Source organism: Mustela putorius, unplaced genomic scaffold, assembly GCF_011764305.1.
Source record: "Mustela putorius furo isolate JIRA1106 unplaced genomic scaffold, ASM1176430v1.1 tig00003834_pilon_pilon_pilon, whole genome shotgun sequence".
NCBI classification, from domain to species: Eukaryota; Metazoa; Chordata; class Mammalia; order Carnivora; family Mustelidae; genus Mustela; species Mustela putorius.
The window spans coordinates 108,617,250-108,641,044 of record NW_025421987.1 but is presented as its reverse complement, the minus strand read 5'-3'; the positions used below and the strand labels follow the sequence as shown (position 1 = coordinate 108,641,044).

At 40.0% G+C, this 23,795-nt stretch overlaps 1 protein-coding gene and 1 non-coding gene across 4 annotated transcripts in view; one reads left to right on the top strand and one right to left on the bottom strand.

Annotated features, from left to right (window-relative positions):
- The first annotated feature begins 10,297 nt into the window (after positions 1-10,297).
- LOC123394577 lies at positions 10,298-10,404 on the top strand. The gene has a single exon (XR_006609336.1). It is a non-coding gene; the product is annotated as a U6 spliceosomal RNA (small nuclear RNA).
- A 4,735-nt stretch (positions 10,405-15,139) lies between these two features.
- ACAD11 (acyl-CoA dehydrogenase family member 11) overlaps positions 15,140-23,795 on the bottom strand; it is a 93,311-nt gene continuing 84,655 nt past the window's right edge. For all 3 annotated transcript variants that reach the window (XM_004762499.3, XM_045088912.1, XM_045088913.1), the window contains 3 exons: positions 17,233-17,349; positions 16,269-16,378; positions 15,140-15,383 (listed from right to left, as the gene is read on the bottom strand). In XM_004762499.3, the coding sequence (XP_004762556.1) occupies positions 15,269-15,383; positions 16,269-16,378; positions 17,233-17,349 (342 nt within the window). In that variant the 3' untranslated portion in view covers positions 15,140-15,268. The remainder of the gene's footprint in view (positions 15,384-16,268; positions 16,379-17,232; positions 17,350-23,795) is intronic.

The following is a 23,795-nucleotide window of genomic DNA, read 5'->3' as shown; positions in this document are numbered from 1 at the left end:
GGCTTGGGGAGGATGTCGGGCAGAGAAGTGTCACCAGCTCTTTTGTTCATAGTGAAGTCTCCTAAAGATCTCTGCCCCTGCCCCCAGAACCAGTTCTGAGAAAAGTAAATAAATCTCTTTTGTGAATAAGCCAGGTGTTTTTCAAACTGCTGCTTCTATCCTGTATCTTGGTGCATTGTTGTTTGTTATGCAGTTTCTTTAAGGTGTGTGGGGGGGGGAGGGGCTCAGTTTCCTATTGCCCACTGGCTCTGCCAGAAGCAAGTTCACTGATTTTAAAGTACCCAGAGTTAAGTTCTACTGGTTGTAAAAAAACAAAACAAAACAATAACAACAACAACAAAACAACAAATAAAAAACTTAAGTCTGACTTGTTATCAAACACAAATATTATGGGGACTTCTCAGTTCAGGTCCTCTGTGCCTGAGCTGCCTGGTGTAGGGTCTTCTCTCCCTGTTCTGTGCTTGTACTGTCTGTCCCTCTGTTTGTGGTTCTTCTTCTTTTTTTTTTTTTTTAATATTTTATTTATTTATTTCACAGACAGAGATCACAAGTAGGCAGAGAGAGAAGGGGAAGCAGGCTCCCCGCTGAGCAGAGAGCCCGATGCGGGGCTCGATCCCAGGACACTGGGATCATGACCCGAGACGAAGGCAGAGGCTCCAACCCACTGAGCCACCCAGGTGCCCCTGTTTGTGGTTATTCTTGCTGGGATTTTGGTTCCTGACCCGTCCTACAGTTTTTGATATGGCCTCCTTTCTATGATTAGCTGTGGAAAGTCTGTAAGTCTGTTCTGCCAGTCTTTTTTTTTTAAAAGATTTTATTTATTTATTTGACAGATCACAAATAGGCAGAGAGGCAGGCAGAGAGAGAGGGGTATGCAGTCTCCCTGCTGAGCAAGAGCCCAATGCAGGGCTCGATCCCAGGACCCTGGGATCATGACCTGAGCTGAAGGCAGAGGCTTTAACCCACTGAGCCACCCAGGTGCCCCTGTTCTGCCAGTCTTTGGGTCATTTTCTAGACTGGGTATATTAATGTGGCTGTTATCTAGACATGTGTGTGGGATGATGTGTGCTTAGTATCCTCCTACTCTGCCATCTTCCCACCAACTGTTTAAGTAATTATTGTTAGGTATGTACTACTGTTATTTTATTAAATGTTTTCTGGCTATTTTTGTAGTTTCTCGCCATTCCTTTCTTTTCCTTTTTCTCTTTCTCTTTGTGGTTTGACAACTTTCCTCAGTGTTCTGTTTAGATTCCTTTCTCATTTTCTTTTGTGTATCTACAATACGTTTCTGCTTCGTGGTTACCATGGGGTTCACATATATCATCCTATATATATAATGGTCTTATTTTAAGGCATGGTAACATATTTGAACACACCCCAAAACTCTACATTTTTTAGTCCCCCTAAATTTTGTTTTTTTTTTTTTTAAGATTTTATTTATTTTATTTGACAGACAGAGATTACAAGTAGGCAGAGAGACAAGCAGAGAGAGAGGAAGGGAAGCAGGCTCCCTGCTGAGCAGAGAGCCCGATGCGGGGCTTGATCCCAGGACCCTGAGATCATGACCTGAGCCGAAGGCAGAGGCTTTAACCCACTGAGCCACCCAGGTGCCCCTAAATTTTGTTTTGATGTCACTTTTTACAGCGTTTTAAATATATCCTTTAACTATTATAATTTTAGTTGATTTAATTTTGTCTTTTAACCATATTAATAACTTTATAAGTGATTAATCCACTATCTTTACTATTTACCTTTGCAGTGAAAGTTTTGTCTTTATATGTTTTCCTGTTATTAAATAGTGGCATTTCTTTTCAGCTTAAAGAAATCCACTTAATATTTCTTGTAAGGCTGATTTAGTAGTGATGAATCCTTTAATTTTTAATTTTGTTTCATTTTAAAAAATATTTTATTAATTAATTAATCTATTTATTTATTTATTTCAGAAGTGGGGAGCAGAGGGAGAGTGAGAATCTCAAGCAGACTCGGCACTAAGCATGGAGCCCAAAGCAGGGCTTACTCAGTCTCATGACCCTAAGATAATGACCTGAACCGGAATCAAGAGTCTAACCCTTAACTGACTGAGCCACCCAGGTGCCCCATAGTTTTTGTTTTTTTGTAAAATTCTTTGTACCTCCTTGTAGTCTAAATTATAAACTTGCTGGGGAGAATATTCTGGGTTGAACAGTTTTTCCTTTTAGTACTCTGTCATGCCACTTTCTTCTGGCTTGCAAAATTTCTGCTGAGTAATCTGCTCATACTTCATAGGGTTTTCTTTGTATGTAAAAAATTGTTTTTCTATTGTTGCTTTTAAGATTCTCTATCTTTAAGTTTTGACATTTTATGTCTTTTAAAACTTTCTTTCATTTGAGAGAGAGAACAAGCAGTGGGGAGGGGCAGAGGGAAAGAGAGAGAGAGAAGCAGACTCCCTGATAAACAGGAAGCCTGGTGTGGGGCTTGATTCTAGGACCGTGAGATCATGACTTGAACTGAAGGCAGACACAACTGATTGAGCCACCTAGGTACCCTAATGTGTCTTATTTTTACTTAAAATGTGGCTGTCTTTGGGTTCATCTTATTTGGAATTCTCTGGTCTTCCTGGACCTGGTTGTCTGTTTGCTTCCCTAAGTTAGGGAAATTTTCAAACATTATTTCTTTAGTTGTCTTCCCCCTTTTCTCTCTTTTTTCCTTCTGGAACCCCTGTTATTTTTTGTTCCACAGATCCCTTAAACTATCTTCAATTTCAGTTATTTTTTTTTTTAGACTTTATTTATTTATTTGACAGACAGAGATTACAAGTAGGCAGAGGGGCAGGAAGAGAGAGGAGGAAGCAGGCTCCCTGCCGAGCAGAGAGCCCAATACGGGGTTTGATTCTAGGACCCTGGGATCATGACCTGAGCTGAAGGCACCTGTGTGGCACAGTGTCCAATCTTGGTTTTGGCTCAGGTCATAACCTCAGGGTCACAAGACTATGTTCAGTGCAATCTGCTGAGAACATTCTCTCCCTCTCCCTCTGTTCCTCCCCACCGCACTCATGCATGCTCACTCTCTCTCAAAAATAATGAAATCTTTTTTAAAATTTAAAAATCCTTTTTTCTTTTTGCTGCTCTGTTTAGTGTGAGTTATACTGCTGTTTTCCTATTTGCTCATCCATTCTTCTGCTTCATCTAGTCAGCTCTTGAACCCCCTCCAGTGTAAATACACTGTTCAATTCTGTTCAGTTGTACTTTTCAGTTCTGTGACTTCTGTTTAGTACTTACATGTTCCATCTCTTTGTTGAAGTTCTCATTTGTGTTCTTCCATTCTTCTGAGTTGGGTGGCATCTGTATGACCTTTACTTTGAATTCCTTTTAGGTGGATCATTTATTCCATATTATTAAGGTCTTTTTCTGAGATTTTTTTTTTAAGATTTTATTTGTTTACTTGACAGAGGGAGGGGGGAGAGAGATCACAAGTAGGCAGAGAGGCAGGCAGACAGAGAGGGGAAGCAGGCTTCCCGCTGAGCAAAGAAACCGATGCGGGACTTGATCCCAGGATCTGAGATCATGACTTGAGCCAAAGGCAGAGGCTTAACCCACTGAGCCACCCAGTGCCCCTTTTTCTGAGATTTTTGTCTTTTATTTTTTTTTCTTTGAAACATATCTCTGTTTCCTCATTTCATTTGACTCTCTGTGTTTTTTTCTTTGTATTAGTCAAAACAGCTACTTCTCTCAGTCTTGAAGGAGTGCCCTTGTGTGATGATGATCCTTCTTGTTCAACATTGTTCAAGCTCCTGATTGTCTCTTGAACCTATGTAATTGTCTAAATCACCTGATTTATTCTTGATATGTTGCTATTATTGAGAGTATACCAAGACCTGTCAATGATCCAAGAAAAGGAATCTTAGCACCTAGTATTAGGCTGATTGGAAGCCAGACCTCAGGCAGCAGCTTTTAAAATATACAAATATGTGTAGTCTTGTGGGGCAATTGTAACTCCCGTTCACCTCCAGACTAAGAAATCCAGAGGTATCTCTAGGGTGACAGTTGCAAAAAACTGAGGCTTCAGACAAGTGTATAATCTCCTGAGGATTCTCACCATGCTGTAGCAAGGCTGAGAGTCACACAAGGATGGTGTATCCCTGGGAGTGCTTTCTTAGCCTCTAGATGTATGGGAATCCTTCAGCCTGTCCCTGTCCTTTTTTTATAGGAAGACTGAAGTTGTGTTTCTGTTTGCTGTCTGTGCAGTACCCTGGGTATTGTGGACTGCCAACAACTGTCTCTCCAATTGTAATAGTCCTGTGGAGTTCTGGCCACCAGGCCACCTCTCAGCCACCAGGGTCAAGCATCAAGGCGCATCCCCTTCTATGACTTTCATAAGCATGCAGGCTTTAGCAAGGCAGCTAGAGAATGTAGGGGGTGCGTCATACTTGCTGGCTTCAGAAAGGCAGAGGGAAAATACTGTGTGTCAGCCTGCATTTCAGCAGTGTAGCGGGAGAGTGGCTTGTCTGTACATTTGTGCCAGCTTTAGGCTGGGAGTGGGAGAATAACCTGACCGTTCACACACACTAGCCCCAGCCATGGAGTGGGAGTCCATTGCAACTGCTGGCACTCTCCAGAGTCAGCAGTGCCAGGACCGCTCCCCCTGCCCATCCTTGTGAGAGGGTGTGTCCAGTTCATGTGCCTGTGCTAGTAGGCTATATGGAGAGGGCAACAGTGCTGTCCACTAGTGCTTCTGTCTCTGGACAGAGTCTCAACTGTCTCCTGCTCCGTGAGACAGTGCCCCCCACATTAGCAAATGAAGCTCCCTCACATGCAGTCTAGGTGATTTTAAACTATTCCCCCCCCCCCCAACTGGGTCTAGAGTGAGTGAAACTGCATGTGAGCCCTCTAAGAGAGGAATCTGTTTCCACTAGCACTTTGGGACCCCAAGAAGTCAGGCCCATTGGCTTTCCAACTCAGATGTTCAGAGAAGTGCCTCTCTGGTGAGATCCCACCGTCTTGTGGTCCACCACACTGGGCAGGGGGGGTTGTGTATTGTTGTTTTTGGCAACCATGTTTCTGCTTCTCTTACCCATCTTAATGTGGTCCTTCTATCCTTTGTTGTAGACAGCAGTTCATCTTCTATCCTTTTTTGCAGATCTTTTTCAGAGGGAGATGATCCATATGTGACTGTAGATTTGGTGTGTCCATGTGAGGAGGTGAGTTCAGGATCTTCCTATGCCACCATCTTGGGTCTCCCTCTGACTGATTTAAATTTAAAAACTGATGCTCAATTCAGTTTTTGAAAAAATTTAAGAATGTTTGGAGCAATTTGAATATATGAAAATACTTTTTCAACTGTGAACTTTTTGAAACTTACAGTTAACTTTTTATAGTTTATATACTGCTAATGAAAATTTAGCCTCCCAGTTGAGATGTGTCATAGTATAAAACATACTGTAGAGATTGTGGGGGGAAAAGCATAAAATATCTTGATAATTTTTTAATGTTGATTACATGTTGAAATGGTAATATGTGGATATATTAGGTTAAATAAAATATATTGTTAAAATTAACTCCACATGTTGCTTTTTACTTTTTTTAATGTGGCATCAGAAAATTTAAAATCACACATGTGGCTTGACTTATGTTTCCCTTCCCTCTTACTTTTAGAGGACAGGCTGGAGGTAGAAGTGTTACCTGAGTTTGGACAACCAAATGCTGCTTGGAGCCCAAGCACGCGCGGTAAGGACAGAGAAACGATGGGCAGGCTGGAGGAAGGTAAGCCACGGTAGGGGTTGCTCCTCCTACCCGTGTGCATCTCAGGGAGATCCTCAGATGCCCACAGCCACCTAACAGATTCCCGTTTGCTCATGTTAGCCAGTCTTCCTGGTGTTTATAGCCAAACACCCTAACAGACCTCATCAGGAAGTGAGTCTCTACCCTTGACCCTTGTTTCACAAAAATCCGTGGCATACCTTGTTACCACTGAAGTCACAGAGTCGCTGGGGCAGCTGAGTCTCTGTCAAGCTCCTCGGGGGATTCTGACACTCAGCTAGGGTTGAGAAGCTTAGCTTTAGCTCTTTTAAGCATCTGTACAACCAGTGAGCAAACAGGAGCCTGTGCTATCACACTTCTGATATAGAGGTTAAACAACTTTCCTGGGATCCCTGCTCTCCTGCAGCTGGAAGAAGTCCATGCATTCAACAAATGTTCATTGAGGATCTATTGTGCATACTTCAAGCATTGTCTTACACACTAAGGGTAGATCAGTAAGCAAAACAAAAATCTCTCTCTGCTGAAGCATACTTTTTAGTGAGAGAAAAGGGGACAATAAGCCAAATAAAAAAAGAAAGACATATAGTATGTTACATGGTGACAGCTGTAAGAAGAAAACCAAACCAGGGAGGAGGTAAGGAGAGAGAGAGCAAATTGGAAGGGCATAGAAATTTAGGGGGGATGATCACAGAAGGAAAACCTAGGATGTCACATTTTCAGGAAGGAGCAAGACTTGAGAATATGGGGTGGGGAAGAGCTTTCTATGGCAAATGGAAAAGCAAGTGCAAAGAGGTTGAGGTAGGACCTTGGACTTGAAGTATGTATAAAGTTCCTTAATCAGGCCATTCCTAACTTGTGAGGGTGAAGGCTGCTCAGGGCTTCTGCATGCTGGAAGCTGCCACTGAGGAGAAGTGGTAGGCAGGAGTAGGTGGTCCTGATGTGTAAAATGAGGGGGATGGTGGGGTCAGAGTTCTGTGCATGGAGTTGGAGAGACTGTTGCCTTAATGACTTCTTCAACCTTGTAAAGGTTGGTGTGTCATTCTGGAATTTGCATTCATTCTTGTCAGCTTAAGGAATCTCAAAGAGGATTAGGAAATGGAGTGAGTAGCTTCTAGACCGATGCCACCTGTGGCCAGGGGGCTGCCCTACTATACCCAGAGTATTCCTTGCTAAAGAGGGAATCTCAAATTCTCATTGAAGGCACTATGCATGTTTTCAACCAGATGACTGGGAGCTAGAGCCTTCTTTTATCCCTAGCCAGGAACACCTTATTTCTGGGGTACCATCTAATCCTGGCCAGCACACAGAGATGGGGACTTGAGGCCCACAACTGGACTGGGCATATGTGCCCAGGGACAGATAGACTGTTGATGTTTTATTTTTATTTTTTTCTTAATGCATGCAAATAATCAAAAGTAAAATGTAAAATTAGAGTAGTCTTATTTCCCAGGAGTAGGTGGAGAACTTTCCCTCTTACATAGGGAGAAAAGTTTTGAATGGTCAGCCACAGCCTGCTGGGATGGGAAAATCCAGCAAGCCTCTCTTGTACATTCTATCCTCATGAGAAGACCCTATTTTAATAAGAAACAAATATTTCTTTTTTTTTTTTTAAAGATTTTATTTATTTATTTGACAGACAGAGATCACAAGTAGGCAGAGAGGCAGGCAGAGAGAGAGAGGAGGAAGCAGGCTCCCTGCTGAGCAGAGAGCCCAATGTGGGCCTCGATCCCAGGACCCTGGGATCATGACCCGAGCCGAAGGCAGAGACTTTAACCCACTGAGCCACCCAGGCGCCCCAATAAGAAACAAATATTTCTAATTCAAGGAAAAAAATCTGGGATACTGGGGAAACAGCAGAAAACCAATGTGGTTGATTGGGTAACGAAAAAGAATGGTAGAAACTGAAAACAGAGGTAAGGTGTTGGGGGAAAGAGGTATCTGCAATCTCCACCTCCATCTGTTTTCACCAAAAAGTGAAACAGGAGTCTTGGGGGGGGTGTGGCAGCCATCAGCCCAAGGAGGGAAGGATTGCTGCTCAAGTACTATCCTGAGGGAGAGGCAGCACTCCAGAATAATCACCCTTTGTTCACATCTTTTCAGTGAAGATAAGGCAGAGAAAAGCCCTTGTTTCACAGAGCGTATCACACCACACCCTTACACTAGAATGTGTGTGGATTTTCTTCATGACAAACATGTAAGGTGAGATACTGAAAAAAGAAAGAAAAATACTGAGGCGGGGTCACAAACCCTAAACGCTCTTTGCCCTGAATTAAGTGAGGACATTTCCCAGATCCTGTTTATTTGGAAACTTGGAAAGTCTAGCAATCACCAATACTGGTTTTATTTTTCTTTGGAGTCCTGACCTCCCTTTGTACCGAGAGCTGGTCACAACACTCTGGCTGATTAGATTGGATTGGAAAGCAGGAAAGTTTAAAAAGTGTGTGCATGTCCCTGGATTATTAAATACTCACTCAACATTTCATCACCTGATTTGGCCAACTGCTGTGCACCTCCCACTGCTGGGTCACCCATGTCCTCTCCAGCTCCCTGTAACCCATTCTAGGTCTGTATTCGTGTGCCGGAGCTTTAGCTTCTGTGCTCTGATCTGTCTGCAGGCCTATAAAGAAATGCTTTGCCCCCTCACCGACTGCAGTTCAGGGATCATCCATGCTCATTCATTCATTCATTTATTGAGTGCTTATTGGAGGCCAGGCATCGTTCTGAGGACTGAGGGGAACCCGCAGTACACAAAACAGGTGAAATAAGTGACTACAGCAGGGGAGAAGTGGTGTTTACAAAGTAGTAAGTAGACCACAAATATGTAGATACAAAATATGTCAGGTGTTAAGTAAGTACTGAGAGGAGAGAATGGCAGATACAGAGGTGGAGAATGACAAAAGTATGTGGAGCTGATTTAGAGCAAGTGCTCAAGAAAGGAGCCTTTGCTAAGGGGACTTAGCCTTTGCTAAGGGGACTGTCCCTCCCCAAGGAGCAGACATCTTTCTAAGCAGAGAAAACAGGACAGAACCAAGCCTCAGAGGCCTGGCCGGGGTTCCTTCTAGCAGACAGGAAGGCAGGATGGAGGGAAGGAGCCAGGGGGATGTGCTCAGATGGTGTCAGGGGACAAGCGCAGATGGAACCTGATTGGCCATGACAAGGACTCTGGATTTTATTCTAAATGAGATGCAAAACCTCTGAAACATTTTGAGAGGGTCATGCTGACTGCTGTGAGAACAATCTAGAAGCCCAGACAACCGTGGTGATTCAGGCAAAAGAAATGATGGAAAAGACTTGCAACAGACAAACACTGGCCCAAAGTGCTAACAGGAGGCCCACTGACTGGTCTGCACCCCCTGTTCTCTGCTCCTTGGGGAGGGATCATCAAATGCCTGTGAAAGAGAGAAGACTGGCCAAGGCTACCTGGCCTTCATTGAAAGGGGGCATTTGTCCATAGCAGACATTTTCTTAAATACATTTCACCTTATAATATCCTTTACTTAAGACCTTTACCAATTTAAATCCCTTCAGAAGCCTGGGTAAAAAGTGCCTTCCTTCTGAACTTCTCAGAATTGGTTGTAGCTTATTCATGAAAGGATGAGATTTTTTTTTTCTTTTTGTAAGCCTTGTGCAACTTTTTATTAAAATATTTTTAAATATTGGGGTGCCTGGGTGGCTCAGTCGGTTAAGTGTCTGCCTTAGGCTCAGGTCATGATCTCAGTGCCCTGGGATAGACCCCTACATTGGGTTCCCTGCTCAGTGGGGAGCCTGCTTCTCCCTCTCCCTCTGCCCTCTCCCTGCTCGTGCTCTCTCTCTCTCTCTCAAATAAATAAATGAAATCTTTAAGAAAAATGCTTAAGTGCTTACTCAAGGCAATTTAGATATTTCATACAATCCCTACCAAAACACCACCAGCATTTCTCAAAGAGCCAGAACAAACCTAAAATTTGTATGGAACCACAAAATACCCCAAATAGCCAAAGCTATCTTGAAAAAGAAAAGTAAAGCTCGTGGCATCACAGTCCCAGACTTCAAGCTCTATTACAAAGGTGTAATCATCAAGACAGATACATACAAAACAAAAATATGGCACAAAAAGAGATACATACATCAGTAGAACAGAATAGAAAACCCAAAAATGGACCCATAACTATACAGACAATCTTCAGCAAAGCAGCAAGGAATATCCAATGGAAAAAGGACAGTCTCTTCAACAAATGGTGTTGGGAAAACTGGACAGCAACATGGAGAACAAAACTGGACCACTTGCTTATACCATACACAACATTAAATTCAAAATGGTTGAAATGCCTAAATTTGAGACAGGAAACCTTCAAAATCTTAGAAGAGAACACAGGCAGTAATCTCTTCGATCTCGGCCACAGCAGCTTCTTACTAGATACCTCCTCAGAGGCAAGGGGAACAAAAGCAAAAATGAACTATTGGGACTTCATCAGGATAAAAAGCTTCTGCACAGTGAAGGAAACAACAAAACTAAAAGACAATCTATGGAGTAGGAGAAGATATTTGCAGATGACATAGTGGATAAAGGGTTAAGTATCTGAGTGCTTGCTTTGGCAGCACATATACTAAAATTGAAACAATACAGAGAAAATTAGCATAGCCCCTGTGCAAGGATGACACACAAATTTGTGAAGTCTTTCATATTTAAAGAAAAAAAAAAGGTAAGTATCCAAAACCTATAAAGACTTACCAAATTCAACATCCAAAAATTATCCAGTTAAGAAGCAGGCAGAAGACGTGAACAGACATTTTTCCAAAGAAGACACATGGCTAACTGATACATGAAAAGATGCTTGTCACTCATCATCAGGGAAATACAAATCAAAACCACAGTGAGAATGGCTCACACCAGTCAGAATGGCTAAAATTAACAAGTCTGGAAACAACAGGTGTTGGTGAGGATTGGAGAAAGGGGAGCCCCCTTGCACTGTTGGTGGGAATGTAAACTGGTGCAGGCACTCTGGAAGACAGTATGGAGGTTCCTCAAGAAGTTGAAAATACAGCTACTCTACAACCCAGCAATCACACTACTAGGTACTTACCCAAAGGATACAAAAATACAGATTTGAAGGGGCACACACACCCCGATATTTATAGCAGCATTATCTACAATAGCCAAATATGGAAAGAGCCCAAATGTCCGCTGACTGATGAATGCATAAAGAAGTGGTGTATACACAATGTAATACTACTCAGCCATCAGAAAGAATGGAATCTTACCATTTGCATCAACATAGAGGGATCTATAGAGTATTATGCTAAGAGAAGTAAGTTAGAGAAAGACAAATACCATATGATCTCACTCACGTAGAATTTAAGAAACAACACAGATGAACATATGGGATGGGGGGGGGGAAAGAGGACAGTAAACCACAGGAGACTCTTTAGGATAGAGAACAAACTGAAGGTGATGGAGCAATGTGGGTAGGGGCTGGGCTAGATGGGCATTAAGGAGGGCACTTGTGATGAGCATTGGGGGTTATATGTAAGTGATGAATCATTAAATTCTACTCCTGAAACCTGTATTACACTATATGTTAACTAGAGTTTTTTTTTATTTTTTACTAATTAGAATTTAAATAAAAACTTGAAATAAAAATAGTTGAAAAAAATCATAAAATACTTAATGCTGCTATGGACTCTGCTGCTTTTCACCCACTCTAGTTCTCCTGGACAAAAGGTGGGCATGCCTAGGGCACGTAAGTAGACCGTAGCTGTGGGAAAAGCTGGGGTGATACAGACCTGGGGAAAACCTCTGTAAATAATCACAGGCTAATGAGGAAATCCACTCCTTCCTGATCATACTTTCTGCTGTATGTTTCTAAGGTTAAAATATCAACTATCAAAGAGATCCTTAACCAGCTACACTCCGGGACAAGCACTGCCACAACTTCCAACACCACTTTTGTAGGGAGCCTCACGGGAACTTTCCTGTCGGGCTGTCATGAGGCCCTTCCTCCCTGCTGCTGACCACGTGCAAACCTTGGAGAGGCCTTGCTGGGTAAAGCACTGCCTGTAAGCTCTCCTTCTTCTGCCTTCCCACTGGGTGGTTACTATAGGGGCAACTTGTCCTTTTGGAACCAGGGAGCATGCCAAACCTGCCTGGCCGTCAGGGGTGTACTGCTGCATAGTGACTCCCGGGGACAGCCTGAGGAGATCCTAGAAATGGCTCTGAGCTCCCACACTTAGAGTCAATCCATTCATTCACCACGGTCCAGGCAAAGCATCCCTTGATCTTTTCACTCTACAGAGACTGAAATTTTCTTTTCAAAACAACCCTTACCACTCTTTATAATGTTGTATTTACATAAATGAAAGGTAGGAGAGAGAAGTGATTATGGGCCACATGAAGTGACTTGCCTTAGAGATGGTTGTGTATAGGGCAGTCATAGATAAAAATAGATGAATTGAAGTCAACCAGCAGTTTAGCCAGTTTTCCTCAAAGGGCACAGGAAAAAATTATCACAAAATTGTAAGTACTGGATATAATCTTTAATTTTAGTTGTTCAGAAATAATCTTGATTTCTTCTAAGTCACAACTTTTAAAACTAGAAATTAGGTTTGATAGCTCGGGTTTTAATATTTTATCTGCTTCAGATGAAGATGCCTTATAAAATACTGTGGTTCAGAAATACCTGAGTGCTTCTACATGGCTTCAGTGATTGTCACAATAAACCCTCCATAGGTAAGGGTCCTCTAGATTTAACAGTTAATCCCAGGGTACAGAAAGAAAAATGAGGGGCAGAGAGGTTAAGGCTCAAAGGCAAATGTTTAGGAGGCCCATGTGGCACACAGGAATCAGAAGCCAGGTTTCTCTTTGTCAAATGCCTGCTCTCCACTCCAGGAAGACACTTAAATAATCTCTAGACATCAGTAAATTATCTGATGTGGACACTAATAGAAGAGAATTTTAAAGTTTTTAGAAATAATACTTGTGCTTGGAACATTTAAAATTTTACCAGTTAATAGTCCAGTGGCATGCACACCAGAAAGGTAACAAGAAACAGGAGAAATTAATTTTAATGATATATTTTAACTGAGTACAGGCATACCTCAAAGATGCTGCAGGATTGGTTCCAGACCACCACAATAAAGCAAATGTGGCAATAAAGCAAGTCAAATGAACTTCCTGGTTTCCCAGTACATATAAAAGTAGTATTTACACTACAATCTACTAAGTGTGCAATAGTATTGTCTAAAAAAAAACAGTGTACACACCTTAATTAACAATATTTTAGGGGCGCCTGGCTGGCTTAATCTATAGAGTATGTGACTCTTGACCTCAGGGTTGAGAGTTTGAGCCCCATGTTGGGTGGGTGTAGCAATTACTTAAAAATAAAATGCTTTTTAAATTTAGAATTATAACTTATAATTCTAAATTTTAAAAGGATTTCATTTATTTGAGAGAGAGTGAGCACAGAAGGAGAGTGAGGAGAAGCAGACTCTCCAATTAGCAGGGAGCCTGACAAGGGGCTCAATATTAGGATGCTTAGATTATGTCCTGAGCTAAAGGCAGATGCTTAGCTGACCGAGCCACCCAGGCACCCCTAAAAATAAAATCTTTTTTTTTTTTTTTAAAGATTTTATTTATTTATTCGACAGACAGAGATCACAAGCAGGCAGAGAGGCAGGCAGAGAGAGAGAGAAAGGGAAGCAGGCTCCCTGTGGAGCAGAGAGCCCGATGCGGGGCTCGATCCCAGGACGCTGAGATCACGACCCGAGCCGAAGGCAGCGGCCCAACCCACTGAGCCACCCAGGCACCCCCCTAAAAATAAAATCTTTAAAAAATACTTTATTGCTAAGAAAATGTTAACCATCACCTGCACTTTCAGTGAGTTAATCTTTTTGCTGGTAGAGGGTCTTGCCTTGATGTTGATGGCTGCTCAATCACCACGGTGGTGGTTGCTGAAGCCTGGCATGGCTGGGGCAATTTTTAAAAACAAGACAATGAAATTTCCTATATGAATTGACTCTTTTCCTCATTAACTTTTTCTCTGTAGCATGTGATGCTATTTGATAGCATTTTACCCACAGTAGAATTTCTTTCAAAACTGGAGTCAAACCTCTGAAATCCTGCCACTGCTTTATCAACTAAGTTTATGTCATATTCTAAGTCTTTGTCACTTCAACAGTCTTCACAGCATCTTCCCCAGGATTTGATTCTACCTCAAGCAAGACTTTCTGTGCTCATCTATAAGAAGCACCTCCTCATCTGTTTAAGTTTCATCATGAGATTGCAGCAGTTCAAATATAATAATAATGAACAAGTTTGAAATATTGCAAGAATTACCAAAATTTGACAAAGTGAGCAAATGCTGTTGGAAAAATGGTGCTGACCTGCCCAACGCAGAGTTGCTGCAAATGTTTGATTTGGAAGAAGTGCAAAAAGTGAAGCACAATAAAACAAGGTATGCCTTATATCTGCATTTTAGATATAAAATCACTACTTAAAAAGTATTAATGAGCTATTTTACCTTTTTCTCACACTAAGTGTTCCAAATTTGGTACATATTTTACACTTACATTGTGTCTTAATTTGGATGTTAAATTTTCAGCCAAAACACTTGCTCCATATTTAGATTTCATGAAATTTACATTTGAAAGGGTCAATTCACATACCCAAATTATTGCTAGCATACTTAAAAGTTTTCCAGTAACTGAGTTAAGAATTGATATTTAATTAAAATTTTAAACAATCAAAAGTTCCTCAGTTGCACTCAGCACAATTAAAGTGCTCAAGAGTCACATGTGGCCAGTGGCCACTGTACTGGCAGCACTGATTTAAAGAGCCACAGGATGTTTGTTTAGGGTGTTGATATTAACAGGATGGCATTCAGAACAGATGGCTGGTAATCTCTTCTCAAAACCAAATAACTTTCTTATGGTTTAAACTACCCACTGTTCTCGTCAACACATTATACATAATTTAAAACTTTCTTAATTATGTTTTCTCATAATACGCCATGTTTTCTATCAAACTTTAAGCTGCGTTCAGATTTTATGCATACACACTTTCTGTTGAATTATGAAGAGGCTTATATAAATTCTAAAATGACTCAGTCGGTCCCTACCCCAGTGCAAACACTGTGGTACTACAAAGTGTTAAACCACCCTCTAAAACCAGTGTTAAAAAAAATCCCATCATATTTTTTACAGAGCAATGATTCCTTGAACATTTACTTAAATGGAACAGTTCCTGGGACTCAAAAAGTCAAAATATTTTTACGCCTATGTTTCAGCTCTCCAGTTTACTTATTTCTTTACAAGTCGAATGTTTTAAAAATAAAGGCTAACCACATAGGTAATAGACTGAACGACAGCAGCTATAGAATTTCTTATTTAACTTAAACCTTTGTGACCCTTGAAATTATAAAATCCAATGATCAAAACAGATGCTTTAATCTTTACTGAAAATGAGTAATTAATCCTGTGTGCAAACTGGCGTGAGACAAGAACGAGGTACAAATGCCAGAGCCCGTGAAGTGTGTGTGAAGGCGAGACACCGCCACCTGCTACACCTTGGACCTAATGCCTCCAGCTTGGTCCCGCAGCTCCATCGCTGCGATTGCTGAGAGGTGGACTTCATCGGGCCCGTCTGCTAAGCGCAGGGTTCGCATTAGGGCATACCTGGAACAAACAAAAGGAGCAGGAATGGCAGGAGTTATTGACCAGGAACATCATGCTTCAACGTCAGTCACTGACTCTAAGCCAAGACTATTCATTTTTGAACTCTCGCCAAGACAATAAAAAGAGCACAAAGAGAACCAAGGAAAGTAAGCCTAGAGTGTATGAAATGCCATAGAAAGTTCTCACTTTGGGGAGAGGAATCTTAAATGGCCCAGTGCAGTGGGCTTAATCTCAGTCTTGGTTTGCTTTAGGGTTCCAGAAGTTGCTAGAACTAAGAGATATCTTAGATAAGCCACATGGAGTGAAGTATAAATATGGAATACTTACATACTGTAAATATGTAGTACTATATATTTAGTTCTTCTGGTTAAAAATGGATGGAAAAAACTGGTGGGGCACGAGACTCTTGTCTCCAGTGTGGGAGAGAAGGTGGCATGGGGACCTTGTAGTGAGGCACTGGAGAGTGTTCCTTGACTCCCAGCAACCAGAATCTGGACATTAGATGGTCACTGGCCTGAGCCATCCCTGTGGAGGGGGCAAACAGTCCTAAGGACATACCCAGGCCTGGGTCTGGGTGCCCTGTGCCATCTGTGCTTCTGTCACATCATTCTGGTTTTGGGATGAAGCCCCAGTGTCATTTCCTCACTAGTGCATGAACCCCAACGTGGGGAAAGTTGACATCACTGAGCAAAATGATAACTGTAATCATAAGAGCAACTATTTATTGGTACTGGGTACCTATATTACCTCATTGAGCCTTGAATTATACTTTTAGTATCTTTGTTTTCTTCTGAAACAGTAAGGGTCAAGGCAGCTATAGATTTTTAATTCCATTCCATTCCAAGCCTGTCAAATGTAGATGATTACTAAGTGACATCTACTTACATGTTAGCCAGAGGGTAATCCTGGGAAACACCCGCACCTCCACACACTTGGATCGCCCGGTCAATAATTTTGCAGACAGTCCGAGGGGCAGCCACTTTAATCATTGCTATCTACATAAGCAAGATAAAAAAGGAATGTTCCTTTCTTAGTACACAATGTGACAGAATTTGATATAGTCTGTATTTTCTTTGTGAAATGAGACAAGGGAAATTTCCCACATGAATTCATCACTGAAACAGGATCTTTGATAGAAGCCAACAAAGAGATTCATTGTAATGAGGCTAATGGCCATAATTCCGTCAATATAGACATTCTGAAAAGAGATATCTCTTCCAAATCATATTTTATTACTTATGACTTGCCTTGTTTCCAAAAGGATTTAAGGCAGCTGATAAATCACATTTATCACCTTAGGGATCATTAAAATAATTCAAGAGCCTTTATTAATCAGTTTTCTCTTGGTTTTTAGAATTAAACAATTACATTCTTACTCCATATCAGCCAGAAACATAGAAAGATAGCAGATGAGATGCATCTTTTACGAAGATGCATGTATATACATATACTATATGGTAGCAAAGTGCTGTGCACTCTGTATTACCTTGGTCACTCTTCAGTAGAACCCTAGGCCACAGGCAACAAGGTCAGATACTTTGCCCAAGACCACCTGCCAGAAAGTGACATTCTGGGTATAATTCCAAGTCTGTTTAGTCTTGGATTTCCCTACTCCCTGGTGCTGCATCTCAAGAATGCTGAAGATATTCTACATCCTGAAAATCATTCCCTAAAACAGGCAAGTGAAAGGAAAACTAGCAAGTGACATATATTTATAATCTTGAAACCAAAATCACAGAAGTTGTTTCCAATATTCTTAGTACCATCAAGGCACCTCAAAACCTGAAAAGCCCAGTGGGTGAAAGAAACTGAAGAAGGTTTGGCAGACAGTGGGCCCAAGGGGCTTTACCTCCTTCTTAGCGCCAGCACTGCCCAGAGTGTCAATGCTGTGGGCAGCTTTCAGGGTCAACAGACGTATCTTCTCAATGGCAATGCGGCTTTCAGCAATCCAGTGAGCCACAACCTCCTGCAGGGCAGCAAAGGGCAGCAAAAAGGAGGACTGGATAAGCTGGCATGAGGTCCACATCTAACACGACCTTGTAGCTTGGTGAAACTCTAGGCCAACGACCATTTCCAAGCCTTACTTTGTTGTTTAATGATGGAGTTCCTTTATTTGATACGTACCAGCCAACCACGTACTTGAGCAATGCGAAAGTTAACACTGCCAGACTTTAGTTAACAACGCTAGACATTTTCTTTGCTGAGAAAGATAATTTATTTTGGATATCTTGATGTCTAAAGTCAAGACGGCTGAACTGAGCAACCATCTTATTGCTGAAACATTCCTCCCTGGCCCTCCTGAGTGCTAATCTTACAGTCTCATTGAAACTTGGATAAAGGGACGCCTGGGTGGCTCAGTTGGTTGAGCAGCTGCCTTCGGCTCAGGTCATGATCCCAGCGTCCTGGGATCGAGTCCCACATCGGGCTCCTTGCTCAGCAGGGAGCCTGTTTCTCCCTCTGCCTCTGCCTGCCATTCTGTCTGCCTGTGCTCGCTCTCTCCCCCTCTCTCTCTCTGATAAAGAAATAAAAAAAAAAAAAAAAGAAAAGAAACTCGGATAAATATATATGATGGTGGACTTGTTTATAGACAATTGAGATGATCCCCAGGACAATGTCAGTGTGGGGAAGGTGCAGCAGTTCTTTGTTGTGTTATTTAGTAACAATGACCTTTGCCTTTGATGAACAGTTGTATGAACCGTACCACATGTGTAGATTGCTGTAACCACAATCAAGGTACAGAGCAGTTCCATATCCTCTTTAGAGCTGCTGCCCCTTTTTAGTCATACCCTCCCCAACCTCTAAACTCTCCCAACCACTGATGGTAAGTTATCAGCTACTATCATTTTGCCTTTCTCAGAATGTCATGTAAATGCAATCATGTAGTATGTATTTCTTTAGAGACTGGCTTCTTTCACTCAGCATAATGCTTTTGATTGTCACGGACCAAGTTGTTCTGTGTACCAACAACTGTCCATTCCTTTTTATCGTTGAGTAGTATCCCATTGTAAGGATGTACCAGTTTGTTTATCCATTCACCCGCTGAAGGATATTTGGATTGTTTCTAGTTTTGGGTGATTATTAACAGAGCTTCTGTAATCATGTGCACACAGGTTTCTGTAGGACTATACTTTTCATTTTTTAAAGCAAATGCAGGGAACAGAACTACTAGATAATCTGGTAAATGCTTATAAGAAACTGTCAAACAGTTTTCCAGACCAACTGTACCATTTTGTATTCCCACTAGTAGTATATAATAGTTTCAGCTGCTCTGGGAAACATTAGCACTTGGTATTCTTTTTTTTTTTTTTTAAATATAAGCCAGAAACATAAAAAAGATAGGAGATGAGTCATTTTATTAGTCATTTTAATAATGCAGAGCTATTTCATGGTAGTTTAAATTTGCATTTTCCTATGACTAATGATGCTGATCACCTCTTGATGGGTTTATTTTCTGTCTATATATTCTCTTTGGTGACATGTCTGTTCACATCATACCTCCACTTTTTAAAGTGGATTGTTCTCCTACTGCTGTTTAAAGAGCTCTTTATTAAAGATACAAGTCAACTGTCACATGGGCAATTTCCAAACATCTTCTCCAAGTATATTTCATTTTCATTCTCTTAAGAGTAACTTTCAAAGTACAAATGTGATTAAATTTAATGATGTCCAATTTGTCAATTTTTTCTCTTATCAGTTATGCTTCTGGTGCTTGTCTTAAGAACATTTTGCTTAATCTTGTCACAAAGACTCATTCCTATTTTTTTTCCTAAAAGTTATATAGTTTTACCTTTTACATTTAGATCTATGGTTTACTTGGAGTTAAATTTTGTGTGAGGTGTAAGGTTTAGGACAAGTTTCATTTTTTTTTTTGCCTATGAATGTCCAACTATTCCACCACCATTTACTATAGAGACTAACCTTTTCCCATTGAACGGTCTTTAATTGGTTTTGTTTTGGTTTTGGTTTTTTCATCCATTCCATCACTCTACGATGTGATTAAATAGCGCATTTACATTTAAAATAGTTACTGTTAGATATGTTCTTATTGCCATTTTGCTCATTGTTTTCTCATTGTTTTTGTAGTTCTTTGCTCCTTCCTTCCTCTCTTGGTCTCTTTCCTTGTGATTCGTGACTTAAAAGTTTTCTGTTTCGCTAGGCTGCCCCTACCCAAACCTTCAGCTAAATAGGGTAGACTTCTGTTGGAAGTATTTTTCAAAAATTTTTGTCTGTGCTCACAGGCATTTTCAGTTTGTTAACTTTTTCAGCTCCAAGTCTGGAATGTATAGGCAAAAACAAACAAACAAACAAACAAACAAAGGATATTTGGGGAACTCACTACCATGTTGTTCTTTTAGCTTAGCCAGTCTCCCACCTCCTCTTCACCTATCAGAGTCTTCCAGTGTTTGTTTTATAGCTAATACCCAGGTTTTTAGTTGTATTCAGCAAAAGGAATGGGGGAAAGTGCATCTGTTTCATCTTTCTGGAAGTGGAAGTCACTGGAAATGACATTATTAATCTATATGGGCACCTATAAACTGCAATGCAGAACTCTCTGGGAATAGCTGGATTGGGGAATGGGGCTGGAGCTGAAGCTGAAGTGGAGGCTCCCTGACTCCAGATCTGGGCCTTGGAACCCACACATTCAGGCATGTGTGCAGAGCACAAAATTTAACAACTTAAATGAAGTGGACCAATTTGTCAAGATTCATAAACTACCAAAAATCACTGCAGGTGAAATAGAGTATTCTACAATATTAAAGAAGTTGAATTCACAGTTTAAAAGCTCCTGAAATAAGAATGATCAGGTCCAGATAGTATTACTGGTAAATGTTACTAAATAATTAAAGAAGAAATAACACCAATTCTGTGCGATCTCTTCTACAAAGTAGAAATGGAGGAAACACTTGCCAACTCATTTTATGAGGCCAGAATTGCCCTAATCGAAAACCAGATAAGAATAAACAAGACCAATATAGATGCAAAAACCTATGAGGAAATAAAGTCCAGCAATATATAAAAAGAATGTACACCACAACCAAGTAAGATTTATCTCAGGAATGCAAGGTTCATTCATATTAAAAAATCAGTTACTAAGAAAAATAATTATTGTAATATGCCATATTAGCCTGAAAAAGAGAAAATACATGATCATGTCAGTTGATCCAGAATAGCACTTGACAAGATTCAGCATGTATTCATAATAAAAACTCTCAGCAAACTAGGACTAGAAAGGAACTTATTCAACCCAATGTAGAGCATCTAAAAAATTCTACAGTTAACATGCTTAATGATAAAAGACTAAGTGCTTTTCCCCCAACACTGGGAACAAAGCAAGGATGTTTACTCTAACCACTCCTATTTATCATCATTGAGGGAAGTCCTACCCAATGTAGTGAGTCAAGAGAAAGAAATTGCATACAGTTTGGGGGGAAAAAAAGAGGTAAAACTATCCATACTCACAGACAACGTGATTGTTAGAAAATCCTTAGGATTCTACCAAACAAAGCAACCTTCCTAGAACTAATAGAGTTTAGGAAAATCATGGGATACAAGATCAACACATAGCATCAATTTTTTGTCTATATGCTAGCATTAAACAGTTGGAAACTGAAATTTTAAAAATGCTACTTACAAGAGAATTTTTAAAAGGCACAAATCTAACAAAACATGTGTAGTATCCAAATGCTAAAAAATTATAAAATTGATAAAAAAAAGGAAGCCTAAATATAGAGGAATACTGTGTTTATGGACTGCTAGACTAATAGTACAGATGTCAGCTGTCTTCAAATTCTTCTACAGATTTAGTGTAATTCCAATCTGAATTCCAGCAGGACATTTTTGTGGATATAAATATACCTGTCCTAATATATAAATATAAATATATACCTGTCCTAAAAATTATGTGAAATGCAAAGAAACTAAAATAACAAAAACAATTTGAAACAGAAGAAAGTTAGAGGAATCAGATCACTACCTGATCTGAAGACTGTGTGGTATTAGCAAAGGGAGAGATGATAGGTCTTTGGAACAGAAGAGACTCCAGAAATCGACTCATAAAAATATGGGTTGGGCTCTCACTCAGCGGAGTGTGCTTTTCCCTCTCCCTCTGCCCCTGACCCCAGACTCGTGCTCTCTTTCTCATGTTCTATCAAATAAATAAAATCTTTAAAAAAATATAAATATTAAAAAATAGAACAAAATCTGTTGGGACACCTAGCTGGCTCAGTCGTTTGAGCATGTAACTCTCTGGGTCATGAATTCAAGCCCTGCTTAAAAACAGGAGCCACACAACAAACCACACCAACAGATAAAGAAGGGCATTATATAAATATAAATATAAATATAAATATAAATATAAATATATATATATATATTTATAGCAATCCACTTACATCAATGGATAGATCACTGGGGCAGAAAGTCAACAAAGAAACAGTGTCTTTGAATGGCACATTAGATTAAATGGACTTAACATATACAGGGAACATTCCACCCCAAAACAAAGAATATACATTCTTTTCAAGTGCAAATGGAACATTCTCCAGGATAGATCACATTAGGTCACAAAATAAGCCTCAATAGATTTAGGAAAACTGTAATCATATCAAGCATCTTTTCCAACCACAATGGTATAAAACTAGAAATCAATTACAACCAAAAAAGAAAAAAAAAAAGGAAAAACACAAACATGTGGAGGCTAAACAACAAGCTATTAAATAACCAATAAATTAACAAAGATATCAAAGAGGAAATTAAAAAATACATGGAGACAAAATGAAAACACAATGACTAAGTCTATGAAGTGCAGTTGTAAGAAGAAAGTTTATAGTAATACAGATCTAGAAACAAGAAAAGTCTCAAACAATCTGGGGCACCTGGCTGGCTCAGTGGGTTAAAGCCTCTGCCTTCAGCTCAGGTCATGATCTCAGGGTCCTGGGATCAAGCCCCACATCATCGGGCTCTCTGCTCTGCAGGGAGCCTGCTTCCTCCTCTCTCTCTGCCTGCCTCTCTGCCTACTTGTGATCTCTGTCTGTCAAATAAATAAATAAAATCTTAAAAAAAAAAAAAAAAGAAAAAAATCTCAAACAATCTAATCTTACACCTAAATTAACTAGGAAAAGAACAAATGAAGACCTAAGTTAGTGGAAGTTAGGAGATAATAAAGATCAGAGCAGAAATAAAATCGATAAGCCATTAGCTAGCCTCATCAAGAGAAAAACAGAGAAGACATAAATAAAATCAGAAACGAAAGAGAAGTAACAGTTGACACCACAGAAATTGATTAAATACAATTAATTAGAAGAGACTACTATGAACAGTTATATGCCAACAAAATGGGCATCCTATAAGAAGCAGATAAATTCCTGGAAACATACAATCTTCCAAAAATGAGTCAGGAAGAATGATTACTGGTAATGAAATGACTCAATAATAATAAAAAATTCTCAACAAACAAGAGTCTAGAACTAGATGGCTTCTTAATTCTACCAAACATTTAAAGAAGAGTTATTAACGATTCTCAAACTATTCCCAAGAATAAAAGAGGAAGGAAAGCTTTCAAATTCTTCCTACAACACCACCATTATGCTGAAATTAAAATGAGATAGACAGTACAAAACAAGAAAACTGCAGGCCAATATCCCTGATGAACATAGATGGCAAAAATCCTCAACACCACATTCAACAGTACAATAAAGGGTCATCAACCACAATCAAGTGGGCTTTATTTTGGGGACACTAGAATGGTTCAATATCTGTAAAATCAATCAATGGGTATACCACATTAACAAAATGAAGGATAAAAATAATATGATTATCTCAACAGATGCAGAAATAGCATTTGACACAATTCAACTTCTGTTCATGATAATACTCTCAGCAATATGGGTATAGTGGGGACGTACAAACAAACAAAAATATCACCTATAGACTCTTAAAAGAATGGCTAAAGGAATTTCCCTAAACAGAAAGAGGAACCTTAAGAAATCAGGAAGAAAGAATGAACATAGTAAGAAAATATATAGTTAAATACAATTGACTTTTCTTTGCTTCTTGAATTTTCTAAATTATGTTTAACAGTTGAAGTAAAAATTTTTAACACTGTGATGTCATTCTAAATTTATGTAGAAGAATTACTGAAGACAATTATAAATGAAGGAGTTAAAGCGACTTAAATTAAGGGAGATAAAGTTTCTATACTTCATTCAAACGGATAAAATGAGGACACTGGTAAAATACATGCATTTATACAAATATGTATATATTTATATAATGTAATACCTAGACCAGTCACTAAAAGAGCTAGGGGTGCCTGGGTGGTTTAGTCATTAAGCGTTTGCCTTTGGCTCAGGTCATGATCCCAGGGTCCTGGGATCAGGCCCCACATTGGGTTTCCTGCTTGGCAGTGGGAAG